Source organism: Gorilla gorilla, chromosome 8 (genome assembly GCF_029281585.2).
Source record: "Gorilla gorilla gorilla isolate KB3781 chromosome 8, NHGRI_mGorGor1-v2.1_pri, whole genome shotgun sequence".
Classification (NCBI taxonomy): Eukaryota; Metazoa; Chordata; class Mammalia; order Primates; family Hominidae; genus Gorilla; species Gorilla gorilla.
The window spans coordinates 49,790,001-49,809,298 of NC_073232.2; the positions used below are offsets into that span (position 1 = coordinate 49,790,001).

General features: G+C 37.9%; 1 protein-coding gene across 3 annotated transcripts in view; it reads left to right on the plus strand.

Moving 5' to 3' along the window:
- The window catches only part of CTNNA3 (catenin alpha 3), a 1,788,954-nt gene that overhangs the window by 1,732,091 nt on the left and 37,565 nt on the right, over nucleotides 1-19,298 (plus strand). For all 3 annotated transcript variants that reach the window (XM_055353691.2, XM_055353692.2, XM_019035348.4), the window contains one exon: nucleotides 4,298-4,432. In XM_055353691.2, coding sequence (XP_055209666.2) covers nucleotides 4,298-4,432 — 135 coding nt within the window. The remainder of the gene's footprint in view (nucleotides 1-4,297; nucleotides 4,433-19,298) is intronic.

The following is a 19,298-nucleotide window of genomic DNA, read 5'->3' on the forward strand; positions in this document are numbered from 1 at the left end:
TTTATTAGTCCATTTTCACATTGCTATGAAGATACTATCTGAGACTAGCTAATTTATTCAAAAAAAAGAGGTTTAATTGACTAACATTTCACATGTCTAACACTTTTAGTGAGTTGTTGAAGTTCCTCAACATTATCGTGTGGCTATCTAAGCCTTTTTGTAGATCTAGAAGTACTTGTTTTATGAATTCAGATGCTTCAGTGTTGGGTACATACATATTTAGGATAGTTAAGTCTTTTTGTTGAATTCAACCCTTTATCATCATGTAATACCCTTCTTTGTCCTTTATTACTGTTTTTGGTTTAAAGTCTTTTTTATCTAATATATTATATATTATATTTTAATATATTTTAAAATACATATATTTTACCTAATATGTTATATATATTATATTTTAAATATATTTTAAAGTACATATATTTTATCTAGTATAATAGCCGCTCCTCTTTTTTGTTGTAGTTTAATTTGCAAGATAGATATTTCTTCAACCCTTTACTTTGAGCTTATTGATGCCATTATGTGTGAGATGGGTATCTTGAAAACAGCAGATGAATGGATGCTGTTATTTTATCCAACTTGCCACTCTGTGCCTTTTAAGTGGGGGGTTTAGGCTATTCACATTCAAGGATAATATTAATATGCAAGATTTTGATCCTATCATGAAGTTGTAAGCTGGTTGCTTTGTATTTTCTATGGTTTGGTTGCTCTATAGATCTGTGGGCTCTGTACTTGTGTTTTTGTGGTAACAGGTATCAGCTCTATATTTTCCCCATGTTTAGAATTCTCTTAAAGATCTCTGACACGACTGGCCTAATGGTAATTAATTTTTTTAGTGCTTGTTTGTCTGGAAAATATTTTTATTTCTCTTTCAGTGATAAAGCTTAGCCTGGTGGGATATGAACTTTTTGTTGGAATTTCTTTGCTTCAAGAATTCTGAAAATAGGCCTCCAATCTGTCTCGGCTTATAAATAAGGTTTATGTAGAGAAGTCTGCTTTTAACCTTTTGGGATTTCCTTTGTGTGTCTTCTGACCTTTTTCTCTAGCTGCCTTTGAGATTTTTTCTTTAGCATTGACCTTGGATAGTCTGGTTATTATATGCCTTGGTGACGTTCCTTTTTGTATAGTATCTCTCAAGTGTTCTCTGGATTTCTTATATCTAGATGTCTACCTCTCTAGCAAAATTTGGAACATTTTCTTGATTTATCACTTCAAGTATTTTTTCTAGGTTGTTATCTTTTTCTCAGTCTCAGGAATGTCACTAATTTTTAGGTTTGGCCACTTTACATAATGCCATATTTCTCAAAGACTTTGTTTATTTTATAAAAATTACTTTTTCTTTATTTTTTTCCGACTGGGTCAATTCAAAAGACTGGTCTTCAAGATCTGAAATTCTTTCCTCTACTTAGTCCAGTTTATTGGTGAAGCTTCCAGTTCTGTTTTGAAATTAAGTTAGTTTTTTAATTCCAGAATCTCTGATTGATATTTTAAAGATGTTTATCTCTTCCTTCATTCTCTGGATTGCTTTAAAAAGTTTCTTTGTGTTAATTTTCAACCTCATCTTGGATCTTATTAAGCTTCCTTGCAATCCACACTTCAAATTCTTTATCTGTCATTTCCAAGTTTCCACTTTGCTGGGGACCATAGCTGGAGAACTAGTATGGTATGTTGATGGTATGACTACATTTTGAATTTTCATGGTGCTAGAATTCTTACACTGGTTCTTTCTCATCTTGAAGCATTGATACTTCAAATTTTTGTAATTATATTTGTGCAGATATAATTTTTCTTTTCTTTCCCTATAATACTATTGATTTTTTTTTCTTTCCCTTTCCCTTTCCCATCTATTTTTCCCTAGGGGGTTTAGAGAATACTGGGTAAGGTCTTTTGGCTTAACTTGTGTACTCCTACACCTTTGTGTCAGCAGGTTTTATATTGGGCGGTTCAGTTCTACCTACAAGCCTGTAGATGGTGTGTATGACCAATACTGATGGGTGTATACTTCATCCTTGTTTACTAGCAGAAGCTCTCTCTTGCCTCAGGCAATGGGCTTATTCTTGTAGTGCAAAATGCTCTGAGCTCCCTCCTCAGCCCCAGAGGTGTTGGGAGCAAGATGGGCAGGTCCAGACTGGCAGGTTTGCCTACAAATTCCCTAAGGGCAGGCATGAGCACTGGTGCTGAAGCATAATCCAGTGAGTGGGTACCAAACACCAAGAGGTGTGCCTAGATATGGAGCTGGGAAGCTTTCTTGTCCTCAAGTTCTCTACACACAGATTTGGGGTGGCCTAAACTCCAAATCCAGGGGACTGGGTACTCCAGATGCTGGGAGATCTGCCTAGGCATGAAGCAGAGAGGCTCCTCTACATACCTGGATCCCTGCAGAGAAAGTGTGGGGTGGCTCAGGCTGTCAATCTGAACAAACATGTACTTTGAATACCTGGAAATCTGCCTAAGCGTGGAGTGGAGAGGGTCTGCTATACCACGATCTATGCACAGAAAGGGTAGGGAAGCTCAGCCTGCTGATTTAGGCAAGCTGGTACTCTGAATGCCTGGAGATCTGCCTGGGTATGGAGCAAAGAGAGTCCTGATGTACCATGATCTATGCCTAGGAAGGATGGACAGCTCAGGCTGTCTCAGCAGGTTTTATTATTTTATTTTTTATTTTTATTTATTTATTTTTTGACACAAGGTCCCATTCTGTTGCCCAGGCTGGAGTGCAGTGTTGCAATCATGGCTCACTGCAGCATTAACTTCTCGGGCTCAGGCAATCCTCCCACCTCAGCCTCCTGAATAGCTGGGACCACACCTGGCTAATTTATTTTTATTTTTTGTAGAGATGGTGTCTCCCTATCTTCCCCAGGCTGGTCTCAAATTCCTAGGCTCAAAGGATTTTCCTGTTTCAACTTCCCAAATTGCTGGGATTATAGGCATGAGCCACTGCATCTGGCATTCAGCATGTTTTAAATACACACAATTTTTAATAGAATTTGATTGCAATATTTACATATTGATTTTTTTTAACTTCCAAAAACATTTTTCCACATCCTTTGAAACTCTATTTTCTTGATACTGAGTAATGCTACATTATATTGATATTCATTCTTATTTAGTCTTTCCATTATTTTGGGACATTTAGGTTATTTCCAAATTTTGCTATTATACATAATGCTACAATGAAGATCTTTGCATATAAATCACTGTCCACATTTCCTTGTTCTTATACAAATTTACTAAAAGTGGAATTAAATTAGAAGGAATTTTTATAAATTTATTATAATTGCATAGGAGAAAGAACACAAAGATTAAATCTTAACCAAAGCTATTTACCATGTTATGATAAAGCTCAAAGCTGTCCTCCAGGAAGTTCCTTCAAAAAGATAAAATGATGTAGGAGGCTGGTTTTCATAAGGAAATTTAGTATTCTAAAACCTGTGTCCTGTCTGTTTCTTGGCTTCAGTTAGATTCACAGCTGTTATCTAAGGTAGAAATAATTTCCTTTGTCTTTAACAGCTAAGTACATTGAATGCTGAAAGTAGTAGAACGTATTATGTTGCTCCATGTTGTTGAGTAGCACAGGACAGACAGTGTAGAGACCATAAGTCTCCAGCAGCGTTCTAATAGTAATTCTAGGAGCCTTCTAATAGTAATTCTAGGTGAAAGAAATAATTACATTTTAAATATTTCTATAGATTTACCAAAAATATAATCTGAAGGCTTCTAACCTTTATCATAAATTAGAGGCAGCTATTTTATATACCTTTTTATGTCTAAAAATTATTTTAACGTTTCTTGGCCAGGTGTGGTGGCTCACGCCTGTAATCCCAGCACTGTGGGAGGCCAAGGCAGGCAGATCACGAGGTCAGGAGATCAAGACCATCCTGGATAACACAGTGAAACCCTATCTCTACTAAAACTACAAAAAATTAGCCAGGTGTGGTGGCGCATGCCTGTAGTCACAGCTACTCGGGAGGCTGAGGCAGGAGAATCACTTGAAACCAGGAGGCAGAGGTTGCAGTGAGCCAAGATCTTGCCACTGCACTCCAGCCTGGGCAACAGAGCGAGACTCCATCTCAAAAAAATAATTATTTTAACGTTCCTTTTGGCTAAGCTGAAGTAACAAAGGTTGCAAAATGAATGAACTATTGTAAATGGTAGAAGCATATCAGAATCTACTTGGTCCTGTATGAAAATAAAATTGCTGCTTTATAAGGTACCTGCCATGTGAATATTGTATTTACTCACCTTGATCTAACTATTATTTATTCTGCTATATCCATTTTTATCTTTGATGCATATTTAGTGCCCAGATCCATCTTGCAAACAGGACTTGTTGGCCTACCTGGAACAGATTAAGTTCTACTCCCACCAACTGAAAATCTGCAGTCAAGTTAAAGCTGAGATCCAGAACCTGGGAGGAGAGCTCATCATGTCAGCTGTGAGTACTGCCTAGCACTTACATGATCACAGGTGGAAGATGCTTGAAACACAGTAACTACACCCTTGTTTACATGACCAAATCTTTTAGGTAAAATTAGTTTAGAAAAACTAAATTGGAGTTTTTATTAAAAGTACATGTATTTAAACTAGCAAGAAATCTTAAACTAGCAGATTTCTTAAAGAAAGGTTAAAAATGTTGTTTTTATTTACTTCAGAGATTAAAGAGTAAATCAGCTTTTATAAGCCATTTGGATGAGAAATGCGTGTTAATTTAGAGCATGACTTCAGAATGTGTACAGATGGAACTCCGGAATGAATCCTATAATTTTTCTAAAATAAATGCATGTGGAATTGCAAATTAATAAAATGATTGCTTCGCTGCTATTAATTGATATTCATTTTCCCCCTATTTCTTTTTATAACATAGATGTTCATGTCTTGAGATTTTTCATTTCCATATATATTTTCAGAAATGGAGTATGATAGAACTTAATAGATTTAGAGGAATTTTCATAAATTCTTTGGTGGCCCTGAGTTTTAAGCTGCTATAAATTACCATGGTAGAACTAATGTATAACTTTTCTACTCATCCTTTAATAGCAGTAGATCATTTCTCTGGAGAAGAAATGGTAATAAAATAATATTTGATATCTATGTTGGATTCAGTTATCAGTGACTTTGAGAAGGACATGGACTAAGATTATAAATTTAAGTTTAAATAAAACAATATAAATATTCTGGGAATTTATATTTCTGAGAAAATTTTTTTAAATTACACTAGTATATTTATATGTCTGTAACATTTAGGGCCTCTCTATCCTGGCATTGGACAGTCCCTCAATGAGTTAATGTTCTGAAAGAGGATGTAATTACAAAAACACAAACAAAGGATCACCATCAAAAGTAGTGGGCAGGGGCCAGTTGCTGTGTTTCAGGCCTATAATCCCAGTGCTTTGGTGTCCAGATCACTTGAGGTCAGGAGTTCAAGACCAACCTGGCCAACATGGTGAAACCCTGTCTCTACTAAAAATACAAAAATTAGCTGGGTGTGGTGGCACATGCCTGTAATCCCAGCTACTCAATAGTCTGAGGCACGAGAATTACTTGAATCCAGGAGGTGGAACTTTCAGTTAGCCGAGATCGTGCCACTGCACTCCAGCCTGGGCGACAATGAGAGACTCCATCTCAATAAAAAAAAAAAAAAAAAAAAGTAGAGGGGAGGAAACAAATAGTGACTGTCTATGTCTTGCCTATATTTTATGTTAATCTTCACAATAACATGCCAGATGGATCACTTATTTATTTGTTCTGTTTTCTTATATAGCTTTCCCAATGTCATACTAGTAAATGTCAGAGTTGAGTTTACCTTCAAAGGTCTATGATACCTCTGTTCAGAGAGACAACACTGAATTTGTGATGAAAGTGAAAAACACAAGTCGAAAGTGAATAATTTGGAAATTACAAGATGGTATTGCATTATAGCTTTTTATTCCAGTGGTTGTTAGAGGGGGAAAAATGGTGTCTTTGATATTCAAATTTTATCAAAAATCCCACATAAACACAGTGAGTGCATTACTAGTGCCCTGTCACTTTTCAAAGAAAAATGCATTTTATTTAGTCACAAGCCATGCAAATAGGAACATGTGTGTGTATAGACACATATGCATACATGTATGTATATATACATTTATATAGATACACACAGCATGTATGTGTGTATAGATGCTTATGTATTAATATGTATACATATTTTTAACTACTGTATATTCCTTTTGGCTTATTAAACATCCAGTCTTCATTTTCTCATTTAACATTATACTGCTGTAAATATGTAAAAAAGTATGTTTATTTGGAGGATAAACTCTTCCATTTACTTTTGTCATTTTCACACACTAATCGTGCTTTGTAAGGTCTAAATTTCATATAAATTTTATTTTTCAAATATACAGTTTCATGTTGTATGACGCTAAGCTTTCAAAAATTCTTTGGTAGAAGTTCAGCCTCTGCATAGCTGTTAAAATTTATTGGAGTTAATTATCCTTCCAAAATACAATTTCCTTTCTATATATAGAAATTCATTCCTGTTTGGTATGATGATTCAAATTCATGAACTTTACATATATTACAGATAAATTAGGCAGGAGCTATTTAGAATTCATGATTTACAATTTAAAAGCTGAGTCATTATATAAAATGAGGAATAGCATTGCAAATCCAAAACTATCTGTCATCATCTCACTCACTATTCCCCATTAGAAAAAAAAATAAATCTGGAAAAGGAGAGTGTGCCCCCTTTTGCATATCTTACTGCCATCTGTTTGCAGGTAGATCCTAGAAAGCTTTCTAAATACATTACATTTACGTGTGCCAAAGCACACTTACTTTAATCTCCCAGTGACCCTGAGTTCTTGTCTTGTTCCTATTCTTTAAATTCAGAAGATCTAATCTATCATTTTTCTATAAGATCTCTTGAAAAATGGCAAGCATGATTCCAAAGCAGAGAGACACTAAAAATTACAGAAATTTGGTATTCAAAACTACAGACTATTCAAAGTTTACTAAATAAAGCTGGCATCCCAAGATTAGGTTCATGAAACATTGCCTTACCAAATATAGTGGGTTAAAAATAAGTAGGTATGAACGGAATGCATTTCTAAAGTGAATGGGCAGTATGTTCTGTTCTGGGTCTGAGGTGTGAAGGTTTAGGATAAAGAAGATGAATTAATAAAATAAAATAACCTGAGAGATATTCTTATAATATACCATTTAATTAAAATTATTCCCCAATCATTCTTACATCTATATTGCAAGCACTCATCGTGAAGTTGCATGTTTTACCTGTATAGAGACAAAATATATGTAGTTCATTCAAATCCATTACTATGAATTGAGCCCCTCACTGTGCAAGGCATAGTAGTACATCTGAGGGATGTAAAGATGATTATATGGTAATTTCCTTAAGATATTGAAATGCATAAAAAATTAAGAAACATAAAATGTACCTGAATATACAAAAAAGATTCCAGAACACTGTAATAAACCATATAATATTGGCATGTACAAATGTACATGTATAGCAAGTGAGGAAATAATTTATTTGATGTGCAGAGCAGGCAAGAGAAAGCCTCATAAGTGGCTCAAACCTGCTTTGGGCCTTGGTTAATAAGTAGAAAACAAATGTGTACTTATAGGAGAAGGAGAGGGAAAGGATTTGAGATAGATGGGACAACTGAAATAAAACAGAGATAGGGAAGACATGGAATGTTATGGACATGGCGGGCAGTCTGATTTGACTGAAATCAACTTTACTTGGTACTCTTGGTGTGTGCATTTTGGAATAAGGGTGGGTGGGCAAGTAGAGCAAAAGCTTGTAAAGGAAACTGGGAATGTTTTGAAAGGATCATTTATAATTTAATTTTACCCTGTAGGCAATTGAGAGTAATTAACAATTTCTTAGTTTGAGATGGCAATAGTAAATCTATGTATTTCAAAGTTAACATTTTTTAGACACGGCAGTGATAGATTAGAAAGATAAGGGACTAAAGGATTGAGACCTATTTAGGAATGACTTTTACAAATTAGTCTAAGATGTTTATTGCAGCACTAGTCACAATAGCAAAGACTTGGAACCAACCCAAATGTCCATCAATGATAGACTGGATTAAGAAAATGTGGCATATATACACCATGGAATACTATGCAGCCATATAAAAGGATGAGTTAATGTCCTTTGCTGGGACATGGATGAAGCTGGAAACCATCATTCTCAGCAAACTAACACAAGAACAGAAAACCGAACACCACATGCTCTCACTCGTAAGTGGGAGTTGAACAATGAGAACACATGGACACAGGGAGGGGAACATCACTCACTGGGGCTTGTCGAGGGGTGGGGGGCTAGGGGAGGGATAACATTAGGAAGAGTACCTAATGTAGGTGATGGGTTGATGGGTGCAGCAAACCACCAGGGCACATGTATATCTATGTAACAAAACTGCATGTTCTGCACATGTAACCCAGAACTTAAAGTATAATTAAAAAAAAAAAAAATAGTCTAAGAGAGAAACAGTGAGAACTTACTTAGGGCAATATTGATGAGAATGGAAAGGAGTGTATCTATACAAGGAACAATTCTGAGGGAAAATATGTTTAGAAGCAATTATCCATTGGGTGTTAAGGGTGAAAAAGAAGAAAGAATTAAGAATTTCCTAAAGGTTTTGAGGTTAAACAGTTTACTTAGTCAACAATGGCATCGTTAACTAAACAGTATATATAGAAGGAAGACCATGTTATGGTGAGTATGGAAACTCATTCAGGTTTTGCTTCTTGAATTTAAGTGACTAAGGGGCATCCAAGGAGAAAGGTTTAGGAGAAGTTGGGTCTTTGGTTCTGGAACTTAGGAAAGAGGTATGAAAGAGAAGTATATGGGACCAGCCAGTGAAAATATGTTGGATGCCATTTTTTAAAAAATAGCTGAGACAGTGATCCAGAAACAACTTTTTTCACAAAGTGATTCCAATGTACCTTTATAGATTCTGAGACTTGACTGTGGCAGTTAAAACAAATTGGGGGTTTACTGTCTCCATAAAGTGAGTCTGCAAATGGGTGGTCTAGAACTGTTACGACAGCTTCACAAAGTCACCAGGGAATAACAGGCACTTTTGTCTTTCAGCTTCACTTTTCTTGGCTTCTGGCTCTCGTTATTATCAAGGTCAAAAATATGGCTTATACGGCTCTAACAATGACTTGTATATTCCAGGCAGTAGGAATAAAGAGAAACTGAAGCAAACATTCCTTACACTTTTAAAGGAACCTTCCAGAAGGTCCCTTTCAAATACTAATTTTTTTTTTTTTTACAAACTATTCGCTAGAGCTTAGTCATACTGTTATATTTCACTGCAAGGTATGCTACAAAATATAAATTTTGTATGTTTGTTTGTGTTTTAATCCTGCACATTGCTTTCCCCAGTGTAATCAGAGTTCTGTTTCTATGAAAAAGAGAATGGATATTGGGTGGCAGCTAACAGTTTCTATCATATTCCCTCTATGATTACCAAAATCATAGCAGTACACATATCATAATCATATTTTTGCACATATTCCCCTCTAGACTATAAAGTCCTTGAATATTTTGACATGATTTATGGTGCAGTGGCCAATGACTATAAAGGATGCAACCGGCAAAATTATGCAGATTGGCTTAGCCTTAAAAGTACACATTGGGTTTTGCATTTAGAAGGTGTTTTTATATCTTTTTAAAAGCAGTATCAGTATTATGGTGAAGGCAAAAATTATATCATGATCAGTTGAGTACTGAGTATGCAATGACAGATAAAATATGGTGGCACAGACTCAATTTTCCAAAAGTTTGAGGTTGAAAGGAATAAAAGAGAGAGAAAGAAAGAGAGAGATACTTGAGGGTCAGAGCAGACAGAGTCACCAAAAGCATTTTTGTTTGTTAACAATTTTATTTATATACTGCTTAAAGTGGCAGTAATTGAGAAATGTTTAGGTAAAGAAAAAAGAGCAACCAGAAGAGAATGAACCTATGAAAAATTAAGACTACAACTGATGGAATAAAGTCAAGCAAATGAGAGAATGTGATGTTAGAATGGGTAGAAAGATTAGGTTTGGAAAAAAAGAAAAAAGAGCTCTTCTTCTCAGCCAGGATGAAGTTGAATTAAGATATAATCACATTTATTAAATAAAGAAAATGTGGTACATATACACCATGGCATACTATGCAGTCATATAAAAGAATTTAATTATGTCCTTCACATCCACATGAATGCAGCTGGAGGCCATTATCCTAAGCAAATTAATGCTAAAACAGAAAATCAAATACCACATGTCCTCACTTACAAGTGGGAGCTGAACATTGATTACACAGGGACATAAAGATGGGAAGAGTAGATATTGGAGTCTCTAAAAGGTAGGAGGGAGAGGGGTAAGAGCTGAAAAAATTCCTGTTGGGTACTATGTTCACTCTTTGAGAGATGAAATTAATAGAAGCCCAGACCTCAGCATCATGCTATATACCCTTGTAAAAAAAACTGCACATGTACCCCCTGAATCTTTTTTTTTTTTTTTTTTGTTGAGAGGGAGTCTCGCTCTGTCACCCAGGCTGGAGTGCAGTGGCGTGATCTCGGCTCACTGCAAGCTCCGCCTCCCGGGTTCATGCCATTTTCCTGTCTCAGCCTACTGAGTAGGTGGGACTACAGGTGCCCGCCATGGCGCCTGGCTAATTTTTTGTATTTTTTAGTAGAGACGGGGTTTCACCATGGTCTCGATCTCCTGACCTTGTGATCCGCCCACCTCGGCCTCCCAAAGTGCTGGGATTACAGGTGTGAGCCACTGCACCCGGCCGTACCCCCTGAATCTTAAAAATAAATAAAAAATTGATTTAGTCTAACTTAAAAAAGATATAATCACATTTATAGAAATGAATGAAAGGTTGAAGAATTTCTTGCTGATAAATCCCATGTTTGGTAAAATGGAAAGAGTAGTTTTCTGTTAAAATTAAGATTTGAGCACTCTATTCAAGTTTCATTTTAGCAATAGAACAAAATAAGGATGTCCACATCTCAATCACTTTTCTCAACATTGCTTAGAAGAGAAAATAACCTAAGTTCACAGCAAGTTTTTGAGATCATGAACAGAGATAGCATATGCTAGACATTTTTTACCAGAGCCAAGCTCCAGGACATTGTCTGGATCTTGGAACCTGATGCAGCTTCAGTTCACATGGAAATGAAGCCAGTTTGGCCTTCCACCTGCTACCCTTTATCAAATAAAGAGGGGAGTTGCCAGGTACGGTGGCTCAGGGCTGTAATCCCAGCACTTTGGGAGGCTGAGGCAGGGATTGCTTGAGCTTATGAGTTCAAGACCAACCATGGGCAACATGGCAAATCCCATTTCAACAAAAATTGGCCAGGTGTGGTGGTGTATGCCTGTAGTCCCAGCTACTCGGGAAGCTGAGGTGAGAGGATGACCTGAACCCAGGAGGTGGAGGTTGCAGTAAGCTGAGATCATGCCACTGCATTCCACCCTGGGTGATAGAGCCAGACCTTGTCTCAAAACACTAAAAAAGGGAGGAGGTTCCAAGATGACCAAATAGAAACAGCTCCAGTCCACAGCTCCCAGCATGAGCGATACAGAAGATGGGTGATTTCTGCATTTCCAACTGAGGTACCGGGTTCATCTCACTGGGGCTTGTTGGACAGTAGGTGCAGCCCATGGAGTGTCAGCTGAAGCAGGGAGGGGCATTGCCTCACCCGGGAAGCACAAGGGGTCAGGGAATTCCCTTTCCTAGCCAAGGGAAGGTGTGACAGATGGTAACTGGAAAATTGGGACACTCCCACCCTAATACTGTGCTTTTCCAATGGTCTTAGCAAATGGCACACCAGGAGATTATATCCCACACCTGGCTCGGAGGGTCCCACTCCCACAGAGCCTCATTCACTGCTGGCACAGCAGTCTGAGATTGAACTGCAAGGTGGCAGCAAGGCTGGGGGAGGGGCGTCTGCCATTGCTGAGGCTTGAGTAGGTAAACAAAGCAGCCAGGAAGCTCAAACTGGGTGGAGCCCACCGCAGCTCAAGGAAGCCTGCCTGCCTCTGTAGACTTCACCTCTGGGGGCAGGGCATAGCTGAACAAAAGGCAGCAGAAACTTCTGCAGACTTAAACGTCCCTGTCTGATAGCTTTGAAGAGAGTAATGGTTTTCCCAGCATGGAGTTTGAGATCTGAGAACAGACAGACTGCCTCCTCAAGTGGGTCTCTGAACCCTGAGTAGCCTAACTGGGAGACACCTCCCAGGAGGGGCTGATTGACACCTCATACGGCTGGATGCCCCTCTGAGACAAAGCTTCCAGAGGAAGGATCAGGCAGCAGCACTTGCTGTTCTGCAATATTTGCTGTTCTGCAGCCTCCTCTGGTAATATCCAGGCAAACTGGGTCTGGAGTGGACCTCCAACAAACTCCAACACACCTGCAGCTTAGCATCCTGACTGTTAGAAGGAAAACTAACAAACAGAAAGGACATCCACACCAAAACTCCATCTGTACGTCACCATCATCAAAGACCAAAGGTAGATAAAACCACAAAGATGGGGAGAAACCACAGCAGAAAAGCTGAAAATTCTAAAAATCAGAGCACCTCTTCTCCTACAAAGGAATGCAGCTCCTCGCCAGCAATGGAACAAAGCTGGACGGGGAATGACTTTGACGAGTTGAGAGAAGAAGGCTTCAGACGATCGGTAATAACAAACTTCTCCAAGCTAAAGGAGGATGTTTGAACCCATTGCAAAGAAGCTAAAAACCTTGAAAAAAAAATTGACGAATGGCTAACTAGAATAAACAGCATAGAGAAGACCTTAAATGACCTGATGGAGCTGAAAACCATGGCACGAGAACTACATGGCACATGCACAAGCTTCAGCAGCCGATTCAATCAAGTGGAAGAAAGGGTATCAGTGATTGAAGATCAAATGAATGAAATGAAGTGAGAAGAGAAGTTTAGAGAAAAAAGAGTAAAAAGAAACGAATAAAGCCTCCAAGAAATATGGGACTATGTGAAAAGACCAAATCTACATCTGATTGGTGTACCTAAAAGTGACGGGGGGAATACAACCAAGCTGGAAAACACTCTTCAGGGTATTATCCAGGTGAACTTCCCCAACCTAGCAAGGCAGGCCAACATTCAAATTCAGGAAATGCAGAGAACACCACAAAGATACTCCTCAAGAAGAACAGTTCCAAGACACATAATTGTCAGGTTCACCAAAGTTGAAATGAAGGAAAAAATTAAAGGCAACCAGAGAGAAAGGTCGGGTTACCCACAGAGGGAAGCCCATCAGACTAATAGCGGATCTCTCGGCAGAAACTCTACAAGCCAGAAGAGAGGGCCAATATTCAACATTCTTAAAGAAAAGAATATTCAACCCAGAATTTGATATCCAGCCAAACTAAGCTTCATAAGTGAAGGAGATATAAAATCCTTTACAGACAAGCAAATGCTGAGAGATTTTGTCACCACCAGGCCTGCCTTACAAGAGCTCCTGAAGGAAGCACTAAACATGGAAAGGAACAACCGGTACCAGCCACTGCAAAAACATGCCAAATTGTAAAGACCATCGAGGCTAGAAAGAAACTGCATCAACTAACAAGCAAAATAACCAGCTAATATCATAATGACAGGATCAAATTCACACATAAAAATATTAACCTTAAATGCAAATGGGCTAAATGCTCCAATTAAAAGACACAGACTGGCAAATTGGATAAAGAGTCAAGACTCATCAGCATGCTGTATTCAGGAGACCCATCTCACGTGCAGAGACACACATAGGCTCAAAATAAAGGGATGGAGGAAGATCTACCAAACAAATGGAAAACAAAAAAAGGCAGGGGTTGCAATCCTAGTCTCTGATAACAGACTTGAAACCAAACAAAGGTAAAAAGAGACAAAGAAGGCCATTATATAATGGTAAAGGGATCAATTCAACAAGAAGAGATAACTGTCCTGAATATATATGCACCCAATACAGAAGCACCCAGACTCATAAAGCAAGTCCTTAGAGACCTACAAAGAGACTTAGACTCCCATGCAATAATAATGGGAGACTTTAACACCGCACTGTCAACATTAGACACATCAACGAGACAGAAAGTTAACAAGGATATCCAGGACTTGAACTCAGCTCTGCACCAAGCAGACCTAATAGACGTCTACAGAACTCTCCACCTCAAATCAATAGAATATACATTCTTCTCAGCACAACATCGCACTTATTCCAAAATTGACAACATAGTTGGAAGTAAAGCACTCCTCAGCAAATGTAAAAGAACAGAAATTATAACAAACAGTCTCTCAGACCACAGTGCAATCAAACTAGAACTCAGGATTAAGAAACTCACTCAAAACTGCTCAACTACATGGAAACTGAGCAACCTGCTCCTGGATGACTACTGGGTATATAACGAAATGAAGGCAGAAATAAAGATGTTCTTTGAAACCAATGAGAACAAAGACACAACATACCAGAATCTCTGGGACACATTTAAAGCAGTGTGTAGAGGGAAATTTATAGCACTAAATGCCGACAAGAGAAAGCAGGAAAGATCTAAAATTGACACCCTAACATCACAATTAAAAGAACTAGAGAAGCAAGAGCAAACACATTCAAAATCTAGCAGAAGGCAAGAATAACTAAGATCAGAGCAGAACTGAAGGAAACAGAGACACAAAAAACCCTTCAAAAATTCAATGAATCCAGGAGCTGGTTTTCTGAAAAGATCAACAAAATTGATAGACCGCTAGAAAGACTAATAAAGAAGAAAAGAATAATCAAATAGATGCAATAAAAAATGATAAAGGGGTTCTCACCACTGATCCCACAGAAATACAAACTACCATCAGAGAGTACTATAAACACCTCTACACAGATAAACTAGACAATCTAGAAGAAATGAATAAATTGCTGGACACATACACCCTCCCAAGACTAAACCAGGAAGAAGTTAAATCCCTGAATAGATCAATAACAGTCGCTGAAATTGAGGCAATAATTAATAGCATACCAACCAAAAGAAGTCCAGGACTGGAAGGATTCACAGCCAAATTCTACCAGAGGTACAAAGAGGAGCCAGTTCCATTCCTTCTGAAACTATTCCAATCAATAGAAAAAGAGGGAATCCTCCCTAACTCATTTTATGAGGCCAGCATCATCCTGATACCAAAGCCTGGCAGAGACACAACCAAAAAAGAGAATTTTAGACCAATATCCCTGATGAACATTGATGCCAAAATCCTCAATAAAATACTGGCAAACCGAATCCAGCAGCACATCAAAAAGCTTATCCACCATGATCAAGTGGGCTTCATCCCTGGGATGAAACGCTGGTTCAACATATGCAAATCAATAAACGTAATCCATCACACAAACAGAACCAATGACAAAAACTACATGATTGTCTCAATAGATGCAGAAAAGGCCTTTGACAAAATTCAACAGCACTTCATGCTAAAATCTCTCAATAAACTAGGTATTGATGGGCCATATCTCAAAATAATAAGAGCTATTTATGACAAACCCTCAGCCAATATCATACTGAATGGGCAACAACTGGAAGCATTCCCTTTGAAAACTGGCACAAGACAGGGATGCCCTCTCTCACCACTCCTATTCAACATAGTGTTGGAAGTTCTGGCCAGGGCAATCAGGCAGGAGAAGTAAATAAAGGGTATTCAATTAGGAAAAGAGGAAGTCAAATTGTCCCTGTTTGCAGATGACATGATTGTATAGTTAGAAAACCCCATTGTCTCAACCCAAAATCTCCTTAAGCTGATAGGCAACTTCAGCAAAGTCTCAGGATACAAATTCAATGTGCAAAAATCACAAGCATTCCTATACACCAATAACAGACAAACAGAGAGCCAAATCATGAGTGAACTCCCATTCACAATTGCTTCAAAGAGAATAAAATACCTAGAAGTCCAACTTACAAGGGATGTGAAGGACCTCTTCAAGGAGATCTACAAACCACTGCTCGATGAAATAAAAGAGGACACAAACAAATGGAAGAACATTCCATGCTCATGGATAGGAAAAATCAATATTGTGAAAATGGCCATACTGCCCAAGATAATTTACAGATTCAATGCCATCTGCATCAAGCTACCAATGACTTCCTTCACAGAATTGGAAAAAAAATACTTTAAAGCTCATATGGAATCAAAAAAGAGGCCACATTGCCATGAAAATCCTAAGCCAAAAGAACAAAGCTGGAGGCATCATGCTACCTGACTTCAAACTATGCTACAAGGCTACAGTAACCAAAACAGCATGGTACTGGTACCAAAACAACATGGTACTGGTACCAAAACAGAGATATAGACCAATGGAACAGAACAGAGCCCTCAGAAATACTACCACACATCTACAACCATCTCATCTTTGAGAAACTTGACAAAAACAAGAAATGGGGAAATGATTCCCTATTTAATAAATGGTGCTGGGAAAACTGGCTAGTTATATGTAGAAAGCTGAAACTGGATCCCTTCCTTACACCTTATACAAAAATTAATTCAAGATGGATTAAAGACTTAAATGTTAGACCTAAAACCATAAAAACTCTAGAAGAAAACCTAGGCAATACCATTCAGGACATAGGCAAGGGCAAGGACTTCATGACTAAAACAACAAAAGCAGTGGCAACAAAAGCCAAAATAGACAAATGGGATCTAATTAAACTAAAGAGCTTCTGCACAGCAAAAGAAACTACCATCAGAGTGAGCAGGCAACCTACAGAATGGGAGAAAATTTTTGCAATCTACCCATCTGACAAAGGTCTAATATCCAGAATCTACAAAGAACTTAAACAAATTTACAAGAAAATATCAAACAGCCCCATCAAAAAGTGGGCGAAGGATATGAACAGACATTTCTCAAAAGAAGACATTTATGCAGCCAACAGACACATGAAAAAATATTCATCATCACTGACGATCAGAGAAATGCAAATCAAAACCACAGTGAGATACCATCTCACACCAGTTAGAATGGTGATCATTAAAAAGTCAGGAAACAACAGGTGCTGGAGAGGATGTGGAGAAATAGGAACACTTTTACACTGGTGGTGGGACTGTAAACTAGTTCAACCATTGTGGAAGACAGTGTGGCGCTTCCTCAAGGATCTAGAACTAGAAATACCATTTGACCCAGCCATCCCATTACTGGGTATATACCCAAAGGAGTATAAATCATGCTGCTATAAAGACACATGCACACATATGTTTATTGTGGCACTATTCGCAATAGCAAAGACTTGGAACCTACCCAAATGTCCAACAATGATAGACTGGATTAAGAAAATGTGGCACATATACACCATGGAATACCATGCAGCCATAAAAAGGATGAGTTCGTGACCTTTGTAGGGACATGGATGAAGCTTGCAACTATCATTCTGAGCAAACTAACACAAGGACAAAAAACCAAACACCGCATGTTCTTACTCATAGGTGGGAATTGAACAATGAGAATACTTGGACACAGGGTGGGGAACATCACACACCGGGGCCTGTCATGGGGTGGGTGGAGGGGGGAGAGATAGCATTAGGAGATATACCTAATGTAAATGATGAGTTAATGGGTGCAGCACACCAACTTGGCACATGTATACATATGTAACAAACCTGCACATTCTGCATATGTACCCTAGAACTTAAAGTATAATAAAAGAAAAAACACTAAAAAAATAAAGAGGTGAGTATATAAAAATTTCTATGGAAAATACATACTGTTGCAGTTCAGTTCCCCTAGTCATCTTGATGTATGAAGGTCCTAAATTAGAAATAGAATAAAAAATATAACTCTAAGAAGATTAAAACGTATCTGACTTACCTCAAGGCATTCCCATCAGGGAACAGATTCTTCATCAACTGTTCACCTAGTATTCCTATACACCATGCCTAGTGGGAAACTGTTGTATTTTGTAAAAGGAGACTTGCTATAAAGAAATAACTATTGTTATATTCTAGCCTGTATATATGAAAAAGGAAATTCAGGAACAAAAATCAATTCATTAGAATGTTTTTAAACTCTTAAAATTACCCTTTCCCCAAATGTCATGCTTTTGGGTCAGCACTTTTTTTGGTACTGCTCAAGACTGATTAATTATGTAACCACTCTGTTCTGTGGATTTCTTTTAATGTGTTTAATCACGTTCTCTTACCCTGAGGCAGGTGTGCCAAAGCCACAATTTAAAAAATTGGATGATAAATAAAACTAATCAGTCAAAGGGGAAAGATCAGAAAGATTGAAAATTCGCCAAGCAACTGCAACTCAGCTTCAACAGAAATCAAGGGGCCGTGTTCATTCAATTAGGAAAGATAGGAAACAGCAATAATTCAGCTATTGACCAAAAGAGCCATGAGGGCTTACAGAATGTAGGCAATCAAGTACTTACAGAATGACAGTAGGTTAATGTGTTTCCTTTGTTAAAGCATTAAGGAAAATAGTTAATGAGCTTTCTGAACCTACTGCAATCATTTGTAGACAGAAAAAAAAACAGGGAAAATTAAAAAAAAGTTGGAAAGTTAACTGAAATATTTATAGAGAAAGAAAGACGGGAAGAAGTATGAAGTGGAAGGGAGAGAAGCAAAAGAAATGAAGAAAGGGAAAGGAGGAGAAACAAGAAGAGGAGGAATAAAAGAAAGAAAAAGGAAAGAGAAGAAAGAAGATGCTTCAGTAAATTCAACCCTATTGAGTGTTGCTTTTTGTTTGTTTTTAATCTTAAGCAGGAGGTACATGGAAGTAATCAGACCTTAGTAATTTAAAGGATATACTTCAAAAAATGCATGTGGGGGTGCTGTTCTTCCTTTTTTTCTTTTGTATTGCATTGTAATAGAGTGGACTAAGGCATTTCCTTGATATCTAGGTAAACTAATGTTACAATGAATTGGATTTTCTTTTTGATTGTGCAGTGCATTCAGTTATAATGGTATTTGAAGGAACCTTAGAAATAATCTTTATGTTATAGCTATCTATCTCATATTCATTTTATAAACAATGAAATAGGTGAGGGATTTTCTTTTTTTTTTTTTTTTTTTTTTTTGAGGTGGAGCCTCGCTCTGTCGCCTTGTCTGGAGTGCAATGGTGCCATCTCGGCTCACTGCAAGTTCCGCCTCCCGGGTTCACGCCATTCTCCTGTCTCAGCCTCCTAAGTAGCTGGGACTACAGGTGCCCGCCATCACACCCGGCTAATTTTTTTGTATTTTTAGTAGAGACGGGGTTTCACCGTGTTAGCCAGGATGGTCTCGATCTGCTGACCTCGTGGTCCGCTCACCTCGGCCTCCCAAAGTGC